General features: G+C 43.3%; 1 protein-coding gene and 1 long non-coding RNA gene across 10 annotated transcripts in view; one reads left to right on the top strand and one right to left on the bottom strand.

Moving 5' to 3' along the window:
• Positions 1-393: 393 nt before the first annotated feature.
• LOC133489868 (uncharacterized) lies at positions 394-3,683 on the bottom strand. The gene is made up of 3 exons (XR_009792020.1): positions 3,360-3,683; positions 1,236-2,247; positions 394-502 (listed from the first exon to the last, which is right to left on the bottom strand). It is a non-coding gene; the product is annotated as an uncharacterized LOC133489868 (long non-coding RNA).
• LOC133489864 (membrane-associated phosphatidylinositol transfer protein 2-like) overlaps positions 2,063-19,406 on the top strand; it is a 30,177-nt gene continuing 12,833 nt past the window's right edge. Inside the window, exons 1-10 of one of the 9 annotated variants that reach the window (XM_061799064.1) lie at positions 2,063-2,201; positions 12,193-12,331; positions 15,386-15,600; positions 15,687-15,808; positions 15,882-16,115; positions 16,947-17,294; positions 17,882-17,977; positions 18,790-18,894; positions 18,978-19,042; positions 19,236-19,320. In XM_061799064.1, the coding sequence (XP_061655048.1) occupies positions 12,254-12,331; positions 15,386-15,600; positions 15,687-15,808; positions 15,882-16,115; positions 16,947-17,294; positions 17,882-17,977; positions 18,790-18,894; positions 18,978-19,042; positions 19,236-19,320 (1,348 nt within the window). In that variant the 5' untranslated portion in view covers positions 2,063-2,201; positions 12,193-12,253. Of the gene's footprint in view, positions 2,202-5,299; positions 5,417-8,044; positions 8,246-9,177; positions 12,332-15,385; positions 15,601-15,686; positions 15,809-15,881; positions 16,116-16,946; positions 17,295-17,881; positions 17,978-18,789; positions 18,895-18,977; positions 19,043-19,235; positions 19,321-19,406 lie in introns of those variants that run through there. The other 8 variants (XM_061799067.1, XM_061799063.1, XM_061799066.1 and 5 more) reach the window with 8 other exon arrangements.

The raw sequence follows: 19,406 nt of genomic DNA on the forward strand, positions 1-19,406 counted from the left end.
ATAGTGATTGCAAGCTAATGCAAAAATTCGAAAAAAGAATTTGCACTTCATCTCTATATAATTGAGAAAGTGTAACATGTAAACGGTTGAAAATTAAAGACATTAATAGAAAAAACAGAGTATAGCGATAATGCAAAGCCATTTGTACGGTATGAGCCCTGCGACGAAAAGCTGCCCATAATTGAGACCCAGGCAGGGCTTTGGCACCATCTTGTGGCAAATTTGTGACTAGGCAGGGGTTAACTGAAACATCTTTCTACGACTGACCTTCAATACTCGCCTCTACAGTACACACCTCCATCTTTGTGGGCTCTCGTCAACTGCAAACGTCAATAGTCCATGGAGACTCCTGTCTGACCTTGTCTATTGGCCTAACAAATAAGAAGGGGCTCAGAACCCGCCCTTGATACAGTCCCACCTCCACCTTCAAGTCTTCCGTCACTTCGGCAGCACAACTCGCCATTGAGCTTAAGAGTGTCATCAGCAGGATGCCACAGAGAGACTGGAAGAGTCACAGAAAGGCATAGAACTGAACAGCCTTGAATATTGTCATGGATCAACGATCAGTACTATACCAAAACGCAATATGACTGACTGTCCCTCAGCTCAGTCAACGGGTGCGACGTTTTCAGAGAGTTGCTTGGACCATGTGCAGTCAACAAACACTGGAAACCCATTCCACTAATGTAAGATCCAAGATTCTACATTGTCTTGAGAATCAGGTCTTTTGTCTCATTGCTTTATAAAGCTTCTGTCCCCCAAGTCTCAAGAGATGACCATTAGGACCTTTTGGCTTTCATTCTCTGTGACATCATCTGAATAACTTTGCTATTAAAGCTTTGTCACGTTATTTAAGAGTGGAGAACGTTGTTTACAATAACGGCACGCACTAAAAATGGAAATAAAATACAGTGGTGCCTTGAGATACAAGTTACGTGAATTACGAGTTGTTCGAGAAAAGAGCCGTTGTTCGCTTTCAAGCTGAGCACTCTGAGTGGAGGTTTACTGTCAAACTAAACATAAAATGTGAATTACAGGCTGTGTAGTTAAAACAACCACATAGCTTAGCCTTTAAGTCCGCTTAACTTCATGCTAATACTTGCAGATAATGGGAAACGCCATTAACAAATGCTAACACAGAACATCAAACTAGTTTTGTTATAACCCTTTAAGCAATGGATATTGGAACACAAACAGTGGCGCAACACATCTCGACATAATATAACAATACTTACTGGGATATATTCTGTAGCCCATTGGTTCTCAATTGTTGTCACCCTGGGACCCGTATATTTCTATTGTCACTAAGTCACGACCCATGTTTATAGAAGTAAGGAACATTAAAGACATGTTCAAAACAGCCTTTGAAAACATATATTTTTAAACATAACTGCTCATGCTTACAGTCATTTGTCTTGATTTTAGTAAATGAAGGCTGCAGACCAAAGCAACTAACAATTTTAACAGTCAGAATTATGTGATCAATTTTATACTATATGTCCACAACTCGCAGCATAATGACCATAGAAGCAAAAAAGTGTGACAACAATGGTTTAACTTTTTACATTCTCGTCATTACTGTATCTTTTTTAATGATGTAAAATACAGTGTTATTTATTGTCATTAAAGTACACATTACAAAACTTTTTTTTTTTGGGGGGGGGCGGTTGCTGGATCGCATTAATGGCAAAGTTTACCGACATGTGCAGATCGCTACAGATGTGTTTTGCGAGTCAAATTTGGCTGTAAACAGTCCAATTGCTAATATAGTCCATACTGATTTTGAAGGTTGTGGGCAGATTAAGATTGACGTGGCAACACAGGAGGCTGAAATCTGATTGGACAAAAAAAAAAACAACAGTGAGTTGAACGTCCTCGGGTTAACGCGCTTGCAATGACAAATTACCACGCCGGAGGTCGCCATTTCCGCGTGTGCTGTGATGTCAGCGCCAACCTGCCTGAAAGCAACATCACGGACAGACATAAGACACCCGAGTCAGACGACGACGCACCGGAGCGAAAGATGGAGCATACGGCGGGGACGACGTGCGACGCTCTGTGAGAGGACAGCGGACGGAAAAGCGTCACATCCCGCAGACGTCGAACCTCTCCGTGAGCCGCCATGCCCCGCGGAGGCTGCCAGGGACCCGGCGGGGAGAAGACAACCGGAGATTGAGCGTCACCAGGCGGCCGAGCCTCAGGTGAGCAGAGCCGCCGAACGGGTGGGTGGAAGAGTCGGTCGAGAGCCTGGAGCGGGAGCATGACGTCAGCCACCGAGCAGGCGGAAGAATTTGCGTTCAATCATCGGTGGTGGATGGTGTGGAATGGAAATTCACATACACAAGTACATATGTGCACGAACACGAATACACGCACTCGCACACTATGCGTCCATCCATCCATTTTCTCTTGCGCTTATCCTCATTAGGGTTGCGGGTGAGCAGTGGCTACACCCTGGACTGGCCGCCAGCCAATCACCGGGTGTTTTTGCGAAATCACAGATATATATACAAACAACCAATCACACTCACATTCTAGCATGTGGCAGGAAGCCGAACTCCCTGGAGGACAAAAAAAAAAAAAAGCGCAAGCACTGTGAAGAACATGCAAAGTCTGCGTCCGGCCGAAGTCCAGATTCCAACCTCAAACCCAGAACTGTAAGGCGGACGTGCTAACCGCTAACCCGCTGTGCCATCTCCACCCCGAACGCACAAATATAATTGACTAGGAAGCTGATTTTGAATTGAACAGCAATTCAACATTAATGCACAATTTTTGTGTCTTGGTGCATTTTTCAATGCTAAACTGTCCTTTTTTTTTTCAATGGCGAAAAAGGCGGAAAAACACTTGGCATAAGCTATGTTTAGCATCGGCGCTAGGCGGGAAAAGTCACATCGCCACAAACGGACGTAGCTAATGGATCCATTTTAGTGTCGGAGCAGTTAGCTAGTATGCTAATGTAGCTTCAGGGTGCTAATGTTAGCTTAGAATTAGCTCATGTACTAAAGACCTGTGAGTTCGTCATTGGGTGTGTTGTCCTTGAATCATCACCCGAATAAGACATATCAAAGAGACAAATATTAGCTCGCTTAGAGTTAGCTCATGTGCTAACCTACTTTCACAGTTTGTCAGCATGCTAGCAATTAGTTCCAGCGCTAACCTGGCTAACAATCCGTGTGGTCATCAAGATCACGTTATAACGGCGGATGACCCGAATCGCATGATGGGAATAAAACATTGATTCACCGCGTGTTAGCATGCTAGAATGCTAATGGTTTTCTCACACGTGAACCGGGCTAACCGTCTGCGATGTCGTCACCATTGCATTGAAATGGCGGATGAACAGCCGTCCAACTCACCGGAAATAAGACGTCTGGATTGGTTGTCTGTTCGCATGCTAGCAGTTAGCCATCATGGCGTTTTAATGATGTGCGACTTATCTTCATTTGCTGGTCTGATGCCAACCAGAGAAGAAGATGGAGCCTGGCAGGATGTGATTATCGGGCGCAAAGATTGCGTTTGGGCTAATGAATGCTGTTAGGAAGTAGCCGCAGTAGAAAGAATGAGTCACAATATTGATTACTATTACCACACACACACACACACACACACGTGCACACACACTCACAAAAACACATGCGCAGGCATATGCACACAAACTTGTAGACAGAAACACGCGCGTAACACAAACACACACAGATGCAAAATTGACACGTTCACACGAGTCAGACACAGACTGACGTTCACGTACACAAACACACGCATTCTCATGTATGCACACACTCAAAAGCACGCACACACAAAAGAGGCGCACACAAACACAAAACACACACACATACACGTGTGCGGAAATATAACAACAAACGTAAACACAACACACTCACACGTATGCACAAAGATTCAGACTCGCACAGAAACGCACACGCACGTACGGACACATACGTACATACATGCAAATACACTTAGAAACACATCTACACACACACATCCGCATGCAAAAAGAAAAACACAAACGCACACACATACATACACGCTCACACAAACATATCGACACACAAACACGCACACAAAATGACCCACACAACTCTCAACCACCTGCACACTCATAAAGACACGGGCACAAATGGACACAATGTACAGACATAATAAAAACAGACAAAAAAAATGCACACACACGTCCCTTTCCTCATGTTCATGTGATCCGCATGCATATCAATTGTAGTACAGTAATGATGAGGTGGGGGCCACGAGGGGAGGGGCGCTTGTCACGGGTTACTACGTCATCCGATGCTATTTTTAGCTGGGTAAACACAGCTTGTCAATGAACACTGCAAATAGACACACACACACGCACGACACATGACCTTTGATTATCCCTATTACTTCGTTATTCTCGGAAAATTACAGTGTTATTACTGTAATGGTTATTTTGGTAATTATTCATGTACGACTTCATTCTTGGTAAATTATCACTATTCTTGTAAAATTATGACTATTCTGGTTAAATGCTTTTAATCTCCTTAAATTATGACTTTATTCTCATTAAATTAGCATTTTGTTTTTGTTAAACTACAACTATTATCGTTACGTTAAAACTTTACTATTGTAAAATTAGGACTTTATTCTAAATTTTGATTTTGTTTTCATTAAGCAATGGGTTTCCTCTAATAAATTTAAGATATTATTCAAATTGTATTACCTTTTATTCAATAATGATTTGATTTACATTATTTAGCAACTTCACTGTCAAATTATGGCTTTGTTTTTCTGAAGTTCTATGACAATTTTATGATTACTATATTTTATTTAAATCTTCTTTTTATGTTGAATTCCAGTTTTCCATTTTTTATTTTTTTGTTTATTAACTTGCTTTTCTTTCCTCACCCCCCGTTTTTATTATTATTTTTTTTTACATTTACACAGATTTAGTGTTATTGATGAACTATTTCATTTTTTTCCCCTTGCCATTTTTTCACTTTTTTATGATTAGATTGAACTTATTATTTTACACTACAATATTATTATTATTATTGTTGCTGCATTAAATATTTTATTATTATATTACTTTCATGATTTCTATTTTTCCCCCATCACTATTTTATTACAATATTTATTTATCCCTTTTCACTGTTTAGTTTTTGTATTTTTTCTCACTTAAAATGGTTTCTTTTCCAGTATTTTCAATTGCATTTGTCCAGCGGAATGAGCATTTTTAGTATTGGAGAAGCGTGACGGTGAAGCCCCCGACCCCGCCAACCTTGACGTCACGCCGCAACACCCCCAGGGCTAAAAATAGCCTTTCCCTTTCTCTCGCTCGTCACGTAAGGAGGTTGTCACTCTCATTCCGTGCGTCGGCATCCCGTCTCTTGTCAAATGTCAGCGGGAGCGTTTTTACCTCTCCGGAATCGCAGGTCAGGTCAGTGGTGTCTTGTTGTCGGGATGACATCATTGGAGGTTAAGAGTATTGTTGTACGTAAAAGGCTGTGGTACGGTAGGAAAATGGGGCTTTTATTTACTCATGTAATATTGCTAGTTCCATTCCAATACAATTGGGACTTAATTCTCCTAAAATGTGCACTTAATTGCACAAAAATGTTCACTTCACGATCCTAATTTTACCATTTCTTTGTAGAAAAAAATTATTATCCTAACATTATGACTTTTTCTCATAATGTTGTCATTTTAAACTCATACAATCACCAGTTCATTGTACAAAAATTTGCACTTTATCATCGCAACTTTATTTGAGTCAAATTGTATATTTTTTCTCATAATAGTGCAACTCCGTTCTCTTAATATTACTCCTTAATTGTAGAAAAAATTGCACTTTATTGTATGGGAAATATAAAATAAAATATAAAAAAAAAAAAAACTTACAAATTTCAAAATGAAATAAAGGAATGCAAAAATAAAATGAATAGTGAAAAGAACTATGGAAATGATTGAAAATGGAATTAATTTGTTAATACAATCATATTTACTCAGTGTAAAATGTCGAGTGTGTGTGTGTGTGTGTGTGTGTGTGTGTAAAGGTGTTTGCTAACAACATAACAAATGAAGCCTTAACAGGCCCCCGTGTCGACGTGTGGACAACTTGATTGTGTTAGCGTGTGTGTCTGGCCATGATCATGGAAATTGTGTATGTGTGTACGCGTGTTTGTGCGTAGTGTCACACACAGCTGCACGCAGACATACGCAGACACACACAGTCCCAATCTGATGTCAACAGTCGCATGAAGACGTCGGCATCACGCAACGGGAAGGTGTCGCACACAACGCAAACCACACAGACGCACGCACACACACACAAAGCTCATTGTCATGCACAGCCGGCTCTCCTGCTGCTGCTATGCTGTGTGTGTGTGTGTGTGTGTGTGTGTGTGTGTGTGGCACCTTCCTGTTGTGTAATGCCAACGTTTTCATGTTGCTTGTGACATCAAATTGGGACTTTATTCTCCGAATAATACAAATAACTCCATAACTAATACTTTTTTTTACGAGGCGCAGCTGGCTAGGGATCGCGGCTAAACACTGTCCTACCATGGCGAATAAGCTAGGCTGCTGACAAGTGTCCATATCACTGAAGGTGGACGCGGAGTACTTAATCGTGTGACACACCGAGCAAGAATAGACAACAGGAGAAGCTAACAGCTAAGCTAACCTGAACTGTAGAGTGGTGAGCACCATAATAAGTGCTGAGGTGGTACGGTACACTTTTAACAAAGGTCTTGCTGCAACTGTGTTACAGTGCCGCGTAATCAACTACGAAGAGCAAATTAGCAGCTAAATACTTTAAGTGTCGAGAGAAAAAATAATGCAACAGTTACGCACTGTAGAGCACCTGTGTCAAACCGGTGGCCCGGGGGCCGGCTGCGGCCCACCACGTCATTTTATGTGGCCCGCGAGAGTGTGCATCGACTTCGCTAAAAGACCAAAATTGCAAATCGGCTTCACTTTTAAAAATGTGGATATTGCAAGCAAGTAGTTGAACAAACAGTTTTTACTGATTTCTGATTTCAAAAGTAATTATCCATTAATTTGTGGATATGTACCAGGACGGCCATCCGAGTGGAACCATAACTGCCGCGTGGCCTGCGACAAAAATGAGTTTGACAACCTTGCTGTAGAAGATCACACGGGAGTGCTTTTTGACTCCTGCTCCCTCCCACTCCCAGAGAGCTTGGCCTCATTCCCTCCCAATCCCAGGCCAACATTTTACAGAATCCCACTCCCATCCTTCCCCACTTTTTTTTACTCCCAGTCAGTCCTGCTCCGTTTCTATTCATATCTGGAAAGTCACCCCGAGTGGATGGGTTTCCACTCCCGGGTGACTTTATTGTTATATTTCCGGCTCCCGCTCCTGCCCAATCACGTGATTACAAAAAAAAAAATCACTCCCACGCGACCTGGTGGGCTTCCCGAATAAAAGTTCAGCCTCAGCGACACAGTAAGCACGGGCGACAGATCCGAAAACCAGAAGTGAATCCGCTATATGCGTGACATCACGTGACCAAACCCGGAAATCACCTTAGCTGACTTCCTGTGTATGCTGTGCGAATAATGAGCATGACCAGGGCCTGAGGATGTGATAGTTTGAAGCCGAACTTGCAAACATTTGGTTGTCTTTATGGCTAATGCCTTTGGACAAAAAGTTTCATATATTTTTATCATTTATTTATACAAATATATGATATATGTAAACACGAGCAAAGCGCAAACATGGAATATTGTCATCTTTGGTGGCATTTGTGTGAATCAAAAGATGTCGTTGACGTTGAAAGTTCCTACGGGTGCTTTGTAGGTAGTAGGGTTGTGCGTTTGAAATTGTTTAGGCGGAACGTTGACTTGATTCGTTAGCAAATATCAATTTCTCGACACGGGGCAAACGTGTTATGGGCAGAGAAAGACGCGAGGAGGGCGAGGAGAAGGCCGCGGCCCCGGCCCGCCGCATCACAACAAAGTCCACAAATCAGGCTCAGGCCTCGTGCGTTTCCACAGCAACAGAGCCTGAGGGCGGGAGGGAGGAGAGGGGAAGGAGGGAACGCGGGGCAAGAGGGGAGGAGAAAGAGGAGAGAGAGAGAGAGAGACGCCAGCATCTCTGTATTACGCTACCGGGAACAGAGGAAGAGGAGGAGGAAGAGGAAGAGCAGGGCGGGATGCCTGGCAGAGACGCGGCCCAGCGTCGGGACGTACCGGCGTGTTTGCTGGCCCGTCTGGACGCGACCGCATCGGACGGGGGCTCCAGGTGGGCACGTACGCGCACACGCGCACGCCAGGCTTCTTCACCCCTCGACAGGCGCGCGTGCGTGTGTGTGTGTGTGTGTGTGTGCCCAACACATTTGTCTTCGTTTGTGAATGTGCGTTTGTGTGTGTCTTCATGCGTGTGTGTATTTGAGCGTGTTTGTGTTTTTGCTCATGTGTTTGTGTGCATTCGTGCATGATTGTGTGCAGTTTTTGTGGATTGGTGTGCATTTGCATTTTTTGTGTGTAAGTTTGTGCCTGTGCGTTTGTGTATTTGGTGTGTGATAGTGTATGTGTGAGTGTGTTTGTGTGCATTTGTGCGTGTTTGTGTTTCACTTTGTATCTTCATTTGTGTGTGTGTCTGTTTGTTTTTGTGTGTGTCTGTGTGTTTGTGCAAGTTCGTGTAAGTGTGTTTGTGTGCGTTTGTGTGTACCAGTGTGTGTGTACCAGTGAGTTTGCATTTGTGTTTGTGTGTGTGTGTGTGTGTGTGCATAAGCGTTTGTGTCTTGGTATGTGTTCATGTGCATTTGTGTGTGTTTGCATGTATTTGTGCATATGTGTGTGTTCGTTTGTAGATGTGTGTTAATGCATGTTTGTGTTTATGTTTGTGTCCGTTTGTGTGTGTTTATGTGCATTAATTCCCATGCTGATTATATTCCTAAATTAAATTGCGATTTTAACTTTTCTTGTAACATTATCAGTTTATTCTCGATAAAATTTCCAGTATAACTTCCCGATAAATATTCCAACTTTATTCTAAAAAAAAAAAAAAAATTCAACTTGATTCTCGACTTTCTTTTATTACAATTATATATCCCCGCGTAACATTAAAACTTTATTCTCGAAAAATTGCCTTCATTATCATTAAATTATGACTTTATTCTTGAGTAATAATAGTTTCCTGTAACAGTATGCCTTTCCATTTAATATTACAACTTTACTACCTACTGTTGTAATAGTACTTTGAATTTAGTTTTTCCCTTTATTGTAGAAAAAAAAAAAAAATTTCTTATCAATTTACAAGTAGCGCGTTTCTATTTGCGTTTTAGCCACCATCAAGATTTCACAAGGCAAAACGACACCAAAATGCGTCGTGACGTTAATCCGGGCCACAGCTGTTGTTTGGTTTCGACCTTTTGTCGGCTAGCTCATTTTTCCTCCGGAGGACGCCTTAGCGTAAGCCGCCCCGCGCCGTTTGATTTCCCACACTTCTGCGGCACTTGAACACAACGCGGCGAGTTTGGCGTCGTCATCCGTTTTGAAAAAAAAAAAAGAAAAGAAATGGCGGCCCTCCTGAGGGAGATGGCACGCCTTCCTCCCGTTTGCGCTCGTCGTCACACGTGGCCCGACGAAAGCGAGGAGCGGGAATCTGCACGAGAGCCGCTTCGATAAATGCGGACGCTCAGATTTGAAAAAACAACAACAAAACAAAACAAAAACATTTCTCGACTTGATTGATGTTCACACAAAATACACTTTTTTTCATTCTTCCTCCTTTCATACATCCGTGTTTCCTTCCTTCATCCTCTCTTCCATCTTTCCTGCGTCCCTTTCTTCTTTCCTTTCATCATTTTTTCCATCCTTCTTTCCTTTCACAATCATCCTTCCTTTAATGCATCCTTGTTTCCTCCCATCCATGCTACCTTCCATCCTTTCATCTTTCCTTACCTTCCTTCCATGCTTCCTCTTTATCTTCCTTCTTTCCTTCCTAACTTTTCAGACCATCCTTGCTCTCTTCTTTCCATCCTTCTTTCATCCTCCCTCCCTTCCTCCTTTCCATCCTTCCATCCTTTTCACACATCCTTGCTTCCTTCATTCATCCTTCCTCCCTTCCTTTCATCCCTTCCCCATCTTCCTCCCTTCCTTTATCCTTCTTCCGATCCGTTTCTCCAACTTCCTACCTCTCCCTTTTTCCTTTCCCTTATTTCATACATCCTTGTTTCCCCTTTTTCATCCTTTCCTCCTCTCTTCCCACCGTCTTTCTTTTCATACAACCTTGTTTCCTTTCTTCCATACATTTCCTTCCTCTCACTGTGCCTTTCTTCTTTTTCCTTTCATCCTTCTTTCCTTCCTTTTCATATAGTATTGTTTTGTTCCCTCCATGCTCCCTTTTCCCCTTTCCTCTTTCCTTCCTTTCTTCCTGCCAGCCTTGTTTCCATTCTTCCTCCATCCCCACCTTCCATCCTTCTTTCCATCCTTTTGCATACATCCTTGTTACTTTCTTTCATCAATTCATCTTTCTGTCCTTTTTTCATCCTCCCTTCCCTTCCTTGCTTCTCATAGCATCCTTGTTTCATGTCTTTCATACAACCTTTTGGCTCCCTCTGTCCTTTTGGTCCTCCTTTCACGCTTCCTTGTTTCCTTCCTTCCTTCCCTCCATCCACCGAATGTGAAGTGCGTCCGTTTCGCAAGTGTCAAAATGTCCTCCCGTGCAGCGGCGGTGTCGTGTCCACTTGTTAACCTCGGTTGACCGATGCTCCCTTTTTTTAGCGGCGTTTATGTCACGTGACAGCTGAGCCGCCGCCGCTGCTGAACGGACCTTCCAGGGGCGGGGTGAAAATAGCCGCCAACCGGACGTCGTCATCCGTCAATGAATCAATGAGGTTTTGTTGCAGGGGGCGCTGTTGTGCACGCTGATGTTGACATTCTGACAACCTGTTTGACTGGCAACCTGACCTGTCAATCATGAGGTAGCCCCGCCCTAAAGCCGCTCGCTCTCAGTCTGGACGGTGTCTGTGCGTGTGTCTGTGCGTCTGTGTGAGTGCTGGATGTGTTTGTGCGTTTGTGTTTGATGTATGTGTATGTTTTGCGTTTGTTCGTGTGTGTGTTGGTGCATTGTTGTGTGTTTGTTTGTAGGTAGTTGTGCTGCGCACGTGTGTGTGTTTGTACATAGTTGTGCATTATTGTGTGTTTGTATGTTTGTGTACATATGTTGTTAGTGTGTTTTTGCATTGTTGTGTGTTTTTGTCCAGGGGGGATTGCTGCATGTGTGTGTGTTTTTATTTTGTATGTTGTTGTGTTATTTGTTTGTACATTTGTGTGTGTTTGCATGTGTTTGTGCATTGTTGTGTGTGTGTGTGTCTGCGTCTTGAATGTGTGTTTGTACGTGTGTGTGTGTTTGTGAATGTGTGTGTGTGTGGATGTGTTGGATACCTGTCTTAGTACGTTTGTGTTTTGTGTGTATGTGTGTACATTTGTATGTGTGTGTTATTGTGTCTTTGTGCATTGTTGTGTGTGTTTGTGCATTGTTGTGTGTTTGTGTGTGTTGGATGAGTTTGTTTGATGTGTGTTTGTATGTTTGTGTTTTGTGTCTATATGTTTGTGTATGTGCATGTTAGAGAATGTGTGTGTGTGTGTTTGTGAATCTTTGTGTGTGTTTGTGCATCGTTGTGGCTGTGTTTGTGTGTGTTATTACATTGTGCATTTTTGTGTGTTTGTATGTATGTGTTTGTGCATTGTTGTGTGTGTGTTCATCCTGTTGATTTGACGTGTGCGTTTGTATGTTTGTGTGCTTAGCGTGTGTTTTTGTACGTGTGCGTTTGCATTCATGTTTGTGTTTGAGTGTGCATGTTTTCGCAAACGTGTATTTTGTGTGTGTGGTGGATGTGTGTGTTTGCACGTGTTTGTTTGTGTGTGTGACAATCGAGTTTCCCTAACAAGCGACAGTTCTGGCTAATACGTGCTAATACAGCGTGGCGTGTTTATGGTTTGTTACGACCCGCCGCTGTGTCTTTTTACAGCTCAGGTCAGGCCATCGCTCTTGACTCCGCGTTCACGGCGCCCGCGCGAGGACGAGAGCGGGACCGACCCGCCCGAGGATTTAGGTTGCCGGGGGATTTGGGCTCGGAGGATTACCTCGTAATAGATCCGCAGGAGGAGGTCGCGCGCAGGAAGTACGGCGTGAAGGACTCGGCATGGCGCCTCCGTCTGACCGTCCTTTGGTCTTCCTAGGCGCCTACGATGACTCGGGTCCCGTTTTTGCTGATGCGCTGACCGTGGTCCGGGTGCCGCCATGTTGATCAAGGAGTACCGCATCCCCATGCCCATGAGCGTGGACGAGTACCGCATAGCTCAGCTCTACATGATACAGGTCAGTGCACAATTAACACTTAGGACATACTGCAATGCATATTCACTTCATATTTCATGTCTATACACACAGAATCTACCATAGTTTAGTCATATTTAATGTCAGAATCTCTACCCTAGCATATTTACAACATATTTAACTCGTGTACCATGTTTACGTCATATTCACTGTATGCACATTGTTTTTAATGTTCTAATGTACCATATTCATCTCATATTTTATCCTCTTTAACACCTATTTTGCACCATATTTAGCGTATACAGTGCTCCCTCTCTATATTGCGGTTCACACATTGTGGATTTAGTGCATTGCAGATTTTTTTTTTCCTTTTCATATAGCGCATAATTTGACTAATCGCAAGATTTTGAGTGTGTGCTGTAATTTTTTTGTCATAAAATAAACGCTTCCTAGCCTCAAACATTAGAAACTTTAAGAAAAAAAAGAAAACGTCATCAAAACACAAATTACAAGGAATAAAATGTGCATAGTGTACAAAGATTAATACCCATCTGAGCAGATTCATACAGCTTTAAAATCTGTATAAATAATCAAAAAGAAATATGTGGTCACAACTTTGCGGATTTCCTCTATTGCGGGGATGGTCCGTAACCCAACACCCGCTAAAAACGAGAAATCAAATGTAGTATATTCACAACAAATCTTATTTAGGCTCGATTCACCTCTTAAGTTCACATGTCGACAACTAATCGATTATCAAATGAACCGATAATGAGTAGAATAATCGAGTATAATCGATGAATCATTTAGAGATCATTTATTTAACTTAAAATTGTCCAAATCCTCAGAATTTCAGCCTCTTGACAGTAAATATCAATCATTCTATTTATTATAATAATAAAAAAGCAGACTGATTACCTTTGTGCTTCATCAAAATAAGACATTTGCAAACATATTGATCAACATTTTTGCCCATTTTCTGCCATGTTACGGCCCAAACCGGGTAACGGAATCATAATCAATGTATCAATTTAATTTTAATTAATTTGATACATTTTTCAATTTGTATTTCAAACATTTTTTTTTCATCCGTTTCATTGATAAATTGAAAAAATAATCAATAGATTAATCGTTTATTTAAATAATGGTTAGTCGCAGCCCTAATATATTGTGATCGGATCGGTGATCGGTTTATTTAAACTTGCTAATCGGTGATCGCCCTCAAAAATCCTGATCGTGTAACGCCTCGTCAAAATCCTATAAAACAGCTGTTGATGTGGGAAAACGGCTGGCTTTATTATACCGTATTTACACCATAATTCATGTAAATACCTCTAATGGTGCATATTACCATCATGTCCTAGCTGCCTAATATATCATATTACATCATATTTCATGTTCTATACAGCTCATGTACCACGTACATTGCGTTTAATGTTTTCTACATGCCTCGTATATTATATTTGGGTCATATTTAATGTCTATTTTCCTCTAATGTACCATCTTGACATCATATTTAATGTTCCAACGTTTTATGGATGTTAAGTGCAGGCCTTGTGTTTACAAGAGCCAATGGGCGTGCGTGTGCGTGTGTGCAGAGTAATTAGCGCCTCAGTGCGGAATTAAATAAGCCCCACGTCAGCACCCCACCGCCCCCACACTCCCCTCACGCCCACCTCCCCACTGCCCCCCTCAGCGTCACAGCTGAATGCCGGTCGCCCCGGTAACAGGTGACATCAGCGCGCCATCATTTGTCGGCCGAGTCCATGTTGCCATGACAACAGGCCGGCCAAGCTGCTGTCATCTCAGACTCGGCCTTCAAAAAAAACCAAAAAAACAAAAAACAAGCTCAGGCTTTCGCACATCTGAGCGCAGCCGCCATCTGCTGCCTGCCTTCGGACCAGGGGGGACGATTCTACTTCCTGTCCAGTGTCATCAACAAGTGGAGGATGCCCGCTGGGATACGTTGTGGTACCCATCTGCTGTGGTATCATGGGGGGAAAAAAAGAAATTTTGGTTGGTAATGTTAACTATAGCATAATAAAACTGAAATAGAAGAAAACTGCTCACCCTTTACTGTCGTGAATATAAATGCTCCGGTCATGTTCATGTCATGTCGTTAGCTGTTATGCTTTAGGCTACAGGCGTTATTTTATAACATAATTTAAATACAATAAATACATACAAATTGTATTTATTGTAAATAATAGCGTAAAATGTTTTACAAATGTTAAACATTATATTTATAAGAACAATTTTATACCTTTAGCATTTAGTTATTTTATTTTGAAGTATTTATATTACTTTTGAAACTATATTACTTGAAATGAAACTATAAATAATAAAATGAAAAATATGAATAATATAAACGTCTTTTATTAAGTAATTAGATAATTTATTATACATGATCAAATGAAAAATAGTAAAGTAGATTTACATTAAAATAAAATGTTTTAATCTATTCAGATAATTGGGTAATTATTATTTATTTCTATAAATAAAAAAATCATAAATTGAATTTTTGGACATTTTTATTAAATAATTAATTTATTTACTGGAAGAAATGAAAAAAGAGTGCAATATAAACAAATTTTGTGTTATTTAATTAAATAGTGGGTTAATTTATTTTTTGTAAATATTTTTTTAAAGTAAAAAGAATACACTAAAAATGAACATTTGTAATTTATTAAATAATTTGTTCATTTATTTATTGTAAATAGTAAAATAAAAAAGAAAGGTTAAAATAAAAACTTTCACATTTAGCATTTATTTTAATTTTAAAAAATGTTAATTTATTTACTTTAATAAAGTTGAAAAAGAATGAAATTAAGGACATGCATGTACTGTTTGTTTTAAATTTGTTGATTTTTTTACTGTACATAATAAAATAATATATATATATTAATTATAAATAGAAATGTTAAAAATGAGATTGACTTACTATTTTATTATCAAAATAAGCAATTTTACACACAAAAAAAAATTGACCTGGGCCAAATTCTGATTCTAATCATCTCTTGGCGGTAAACTTTTGTGGCGACGTCGCCACTGAATCCCTCAGACACGATGATGACGATACCCTTGTGTCATTGTCAGAAAAAGAGCCGCGAGGAGAGCTGCGGCGAGGGCAGCGGCGTGGAGATCCTGGAGAACAAACCGTACCGCGACGGGCCCGGAGGCTCGGGCCAGTACACCCACAAAGTCTACCACATCGGCAAGCACATCCCGTCGTGGTTCTGCTCCATCCTGCCGCAGGCCGCCCTGCGCGTGGAGGAGGAGTCGTGGAACGCCTACCCTTACACGCGCACCAGGTGGGGGCCGCCGTTTCTCGCCATCCACCGTATCCCCGGAAATGACCGTCCCGCTTCTGACGCCAAAGCGTTCTCGTTCTCTGCAGGTACACGTGTCCGTTCGTGGAGAAGTTCTCCATAGACATCGAGACGTACTACATGCCGGACACTGGCGACCAGTCGGACGTCTTCAGTCTGTCCTCGGCTGAGAAGAGACAAAGGACAGTCGGTAAGCCGCAAACGTTGCCGTACGTCCGGATAAAGTTGGTCACCGATGGCAACGGCCGTTCGTTCCCCCGCAGACCCCATCGACATCGTCAAGGACTACATCGCTCCCCACGAGTACCTGGCGGAGGAAGACCCCCGCCTGTACCAGTCGCTCAAGACCAGACGAGGTCCGCTGTCCGAGGACTGGATCGAGGAGATCGGCCGGACTCCCGGCGATCGCTCGGTCATGTGCGCCTACAAGCTGTGCAAAGTGGAGTTCCGATACTGGGGCATGCAGTCCAAGATCGAGCGCTTCATCCACGACGTGGGTAGGCGCACACGGCGCAAAGTCAAAACTGTGATGGAAATATATTACGATTCCAACTTCTGACACCAAAGTGGGCGTGTCCACAGAGGCTGCCACATTCCAATCATCCTTGTGCCTCACTCATCTTCAGGATCTTTCTCATATTGGTTTCGTTGACAAATGGTGTCAGAAGTGGGAGGGTGTCTAGTTGCCCGCAAGGCAGACTATGCCACTTCTGGCGCCAAAGTGACAAAGGTCCATGTCACACAGTCTTCCTGCTGCCTCATGCATTTCTGGGGTCTCACTCAGAGTTTCCACGGACTGGCGATCTCACAGTGCTCACCTGTGTCAAGGGTTCCTCAGAGTTGCGTGGCAAATGGTTTCAGAAGTGGGACAAGGCGCGGTCGGACTTCTGACACCATTTGTCGTTTGAGTCCACAGTAGTCCTATCCGCAACCCGGATTGAAACCCTACTGGGTCTAAAGAAGCACAACAGTTAAGAGCCAGGCCTGACTTTGAATTAAGGCTCTGGCCCCCTTGCGGTCATCGCTTCCGAGCTAATGAAGGAGCCGCTGCTCCATTTCTGGCACCAAACCCGACTCGATTCTGTTGTAGCACCGTTTGCCCTCGCCCCATTTCATTCCGCTGACTCAGCTTCTGACTCAGCTTCCCCTTTGTCCTGGCAGCCTAAGTGAATTTAGGCTCAAAGCGTCTTGTCATTCTGAAACTTTTACAAGCGCCATTAATTGTCCGGCTCGCAAAAAATCGTCGCTTCATTTGCCAAAGTGCCGCCGGCCGACGCCGAGCGAGGCGGGATGAGCGTAATTAGAGTTGTGGCCGATGTCGCCCGCAGGCCTGCGCAAAGTGATGGTGCGAGCCCACCGCCAGGCGTGGTGTTGGCAGGACGAGTGGTACGGCCTGACCATCGAGGACATCCGGCTGCTGGAGCTGGAGACCCAGCTGGCCCTCGCCAAGAAGATGGCCCAGTACAGCCTCAGCGAGGAGGGCGCTTCCGAGACCAACGGCCACCCCGGCGCTCAGGACCGGGACGAGAATCCGCGCGACGTCGCCGGATCCGGACCCGCCGCCGAGGCCGAGGTCGGCGGCGCGACGCCGGGCTCGGTGCTGGACAACCGGGGAGAGCTGACCAAGCAGTGGTCCACGTCTTCCAGATCCTCCAACAGGTCATCCAAGAGAGGAGGTACCGTGGTCGATCCTAGTCGAGTTTTTAAGACGTGAGTTAGGCTCGGCTAGGTTAGTGTGAAGGCCCTGTTCCAGGTCGCAATCGTTTCTTTGCGTCACAAGATCAATGTTTGGCACACAGTAACCTGCTGCATATTCGCAGTACATTAGTCACAAGTTCAACTATTCCCAGTTTTATTTTCATTTTTTGGGAGAACCTATCCTCACTCATTTTTGTGTTCATTCTGTAACTCACTAAAATGCAAAAAGATGGCGCCAAAGCCAAAACGCTAGCTAAAACGCTAACGGGATAACAGACAAATATTTGCCTCTTCATTTTTTAAAGGATATTAAGCATTCAAATGACTAGTTGGATAATTGCATAGTTTTGTCCAGAGCCTGAGTTTTGGATTACTTCCCGTGGCCATGTTGCCTGGAATATTTGAGTGAATTGTTGGTCCATATCATCAACAACGTGATGTCGTTTGACATCATACACAGCGTCGCAACAAATTAGTGATGTCAGCATTTCGCTTTCTTGGACACAAAAAGTTGAAGGTAGCCTGTCGAGGTTACCGGCACGTAATCTCGCAACCCCCCCCGCAGGAAGTCCCTCTCATCACAGCCTGAGCGAGTGGAGGATGCAGAGCATCGCGCGAGAATCCGACGACAGCACGGACGACGAGTTCTTTGACGCGCACGGTAAAGTCCAGAGTGACACACGCCCGCGACACGTACAGTGTAACGACATTGTGTAACACACCTGAAACACGTTAACAACGCATGGTTACACACGTTAAAAGCAAATTGTAACACACCTGTAACACCCATGCTAACAACGCACTCTAACATACATGTAACACACGTCAACCACACGCTAACGACAAAATGTAACACCCCTGTACCATATGCGTTAGTAACAACTGTAACACAAGTTAACAAAAATTGCCACATACCTGTAACGCACACATTTACAGCACATTCTAACACACTTGTGACCCACATGCTAACAACGCACCGTAACATACTGTATGTGTAACACACACGTTAACACGTGTTGGCAACACTTAACACACCTGAAACGCACGCTAACACGCTTATAACACACATTCACAGCACGTAACACACATGCTAACAACGCACTGTAACATACCTGTAACACACACGCTAACAGCGCATTGTCACACTCCTGTAACACATGTTGCAGTTTATGTAGCACACACATTAATAGCACATTCTAACACACTTGTAACACAAATGGTCACAATGCACTGTAACATGCCTGTAACACACGTGTAAATAAGCACCTTTAACACATGGTAAGAACACGTAACACAAATGAACAACACGTGGTAACACGATTGAAACACACACATTAACAGCTCATTGTAATACACCTCTAAGACACATGCTAACCACGCACTGTAACATATCCGTAACACACAAGACACACGTGAAGTTGAAGGAGGACAAAGTCATTTTGCGTCTGACTACCTCGTTGACGTGTTATTCAGATGGTTTCTCTGACGGCGAGGAGGCACAGCCCAAGGAGATCACCAAGTGGAGTTCCAACGACCTGATGGACAAAATGGAAACCATAGAAGTGGACGAGGTTCCAGGTAACGCGGCGGCCGTCTTCCCGCCGTCTTCTCACCGCACGCCGCGTCTCCATCATGTGTGACGTGGAGGCTTTCTGTCGCAGAGTCGCTGTATCCCGAGTCGGGCGGGGACTTTGGCCAAATGACCAACGAGGAGCCACACGCCGAGGTGTCCGTTATGGCCTTCTCACGCCACTTACTATCTTCCACTAATAACCCAGGCTAAACTCAACGCCTCTCTGTACAAACAAATCCATTAACAAATAGTTAAAATCCCCCAAATATAATGAAAATTAAATTAGATTGTGTAACTAATGTTGGATCCCGTGATCTTGTCCGTCACTGTTTTTGTCCTCCTGCAGGCGTCTCGGCAGTGTCTTCAGCCGTCCAAAATCCACGTGCTGATTCTGGTCCTGCACGGAGGAAACATTCTGGACACGGGCGCAGGTACGACACGGACCGTCATCCGGTGTTGACAACACAAAAAATGTAAATCCGGGGTTCTCAAAGGAGACTGTCCCAATTGCTCAGTA

Source organism: Phyllopteryx taeniolatus, chromosome 15 (assembly GCF_024500385.1).
Source record: "Phyllopteryx taeniolatus isolate TA_2022b chromosome 15, UOR_Ptae_1.2, whole genome shotgun sequence".
Lineage (NCBI taxonomy): Eukaryota > Metazoa > Chordata > Actinopteri > Syngnathiformes > Syngnathidae > Phyllopteryx > Phyllopteryx taeniolatus.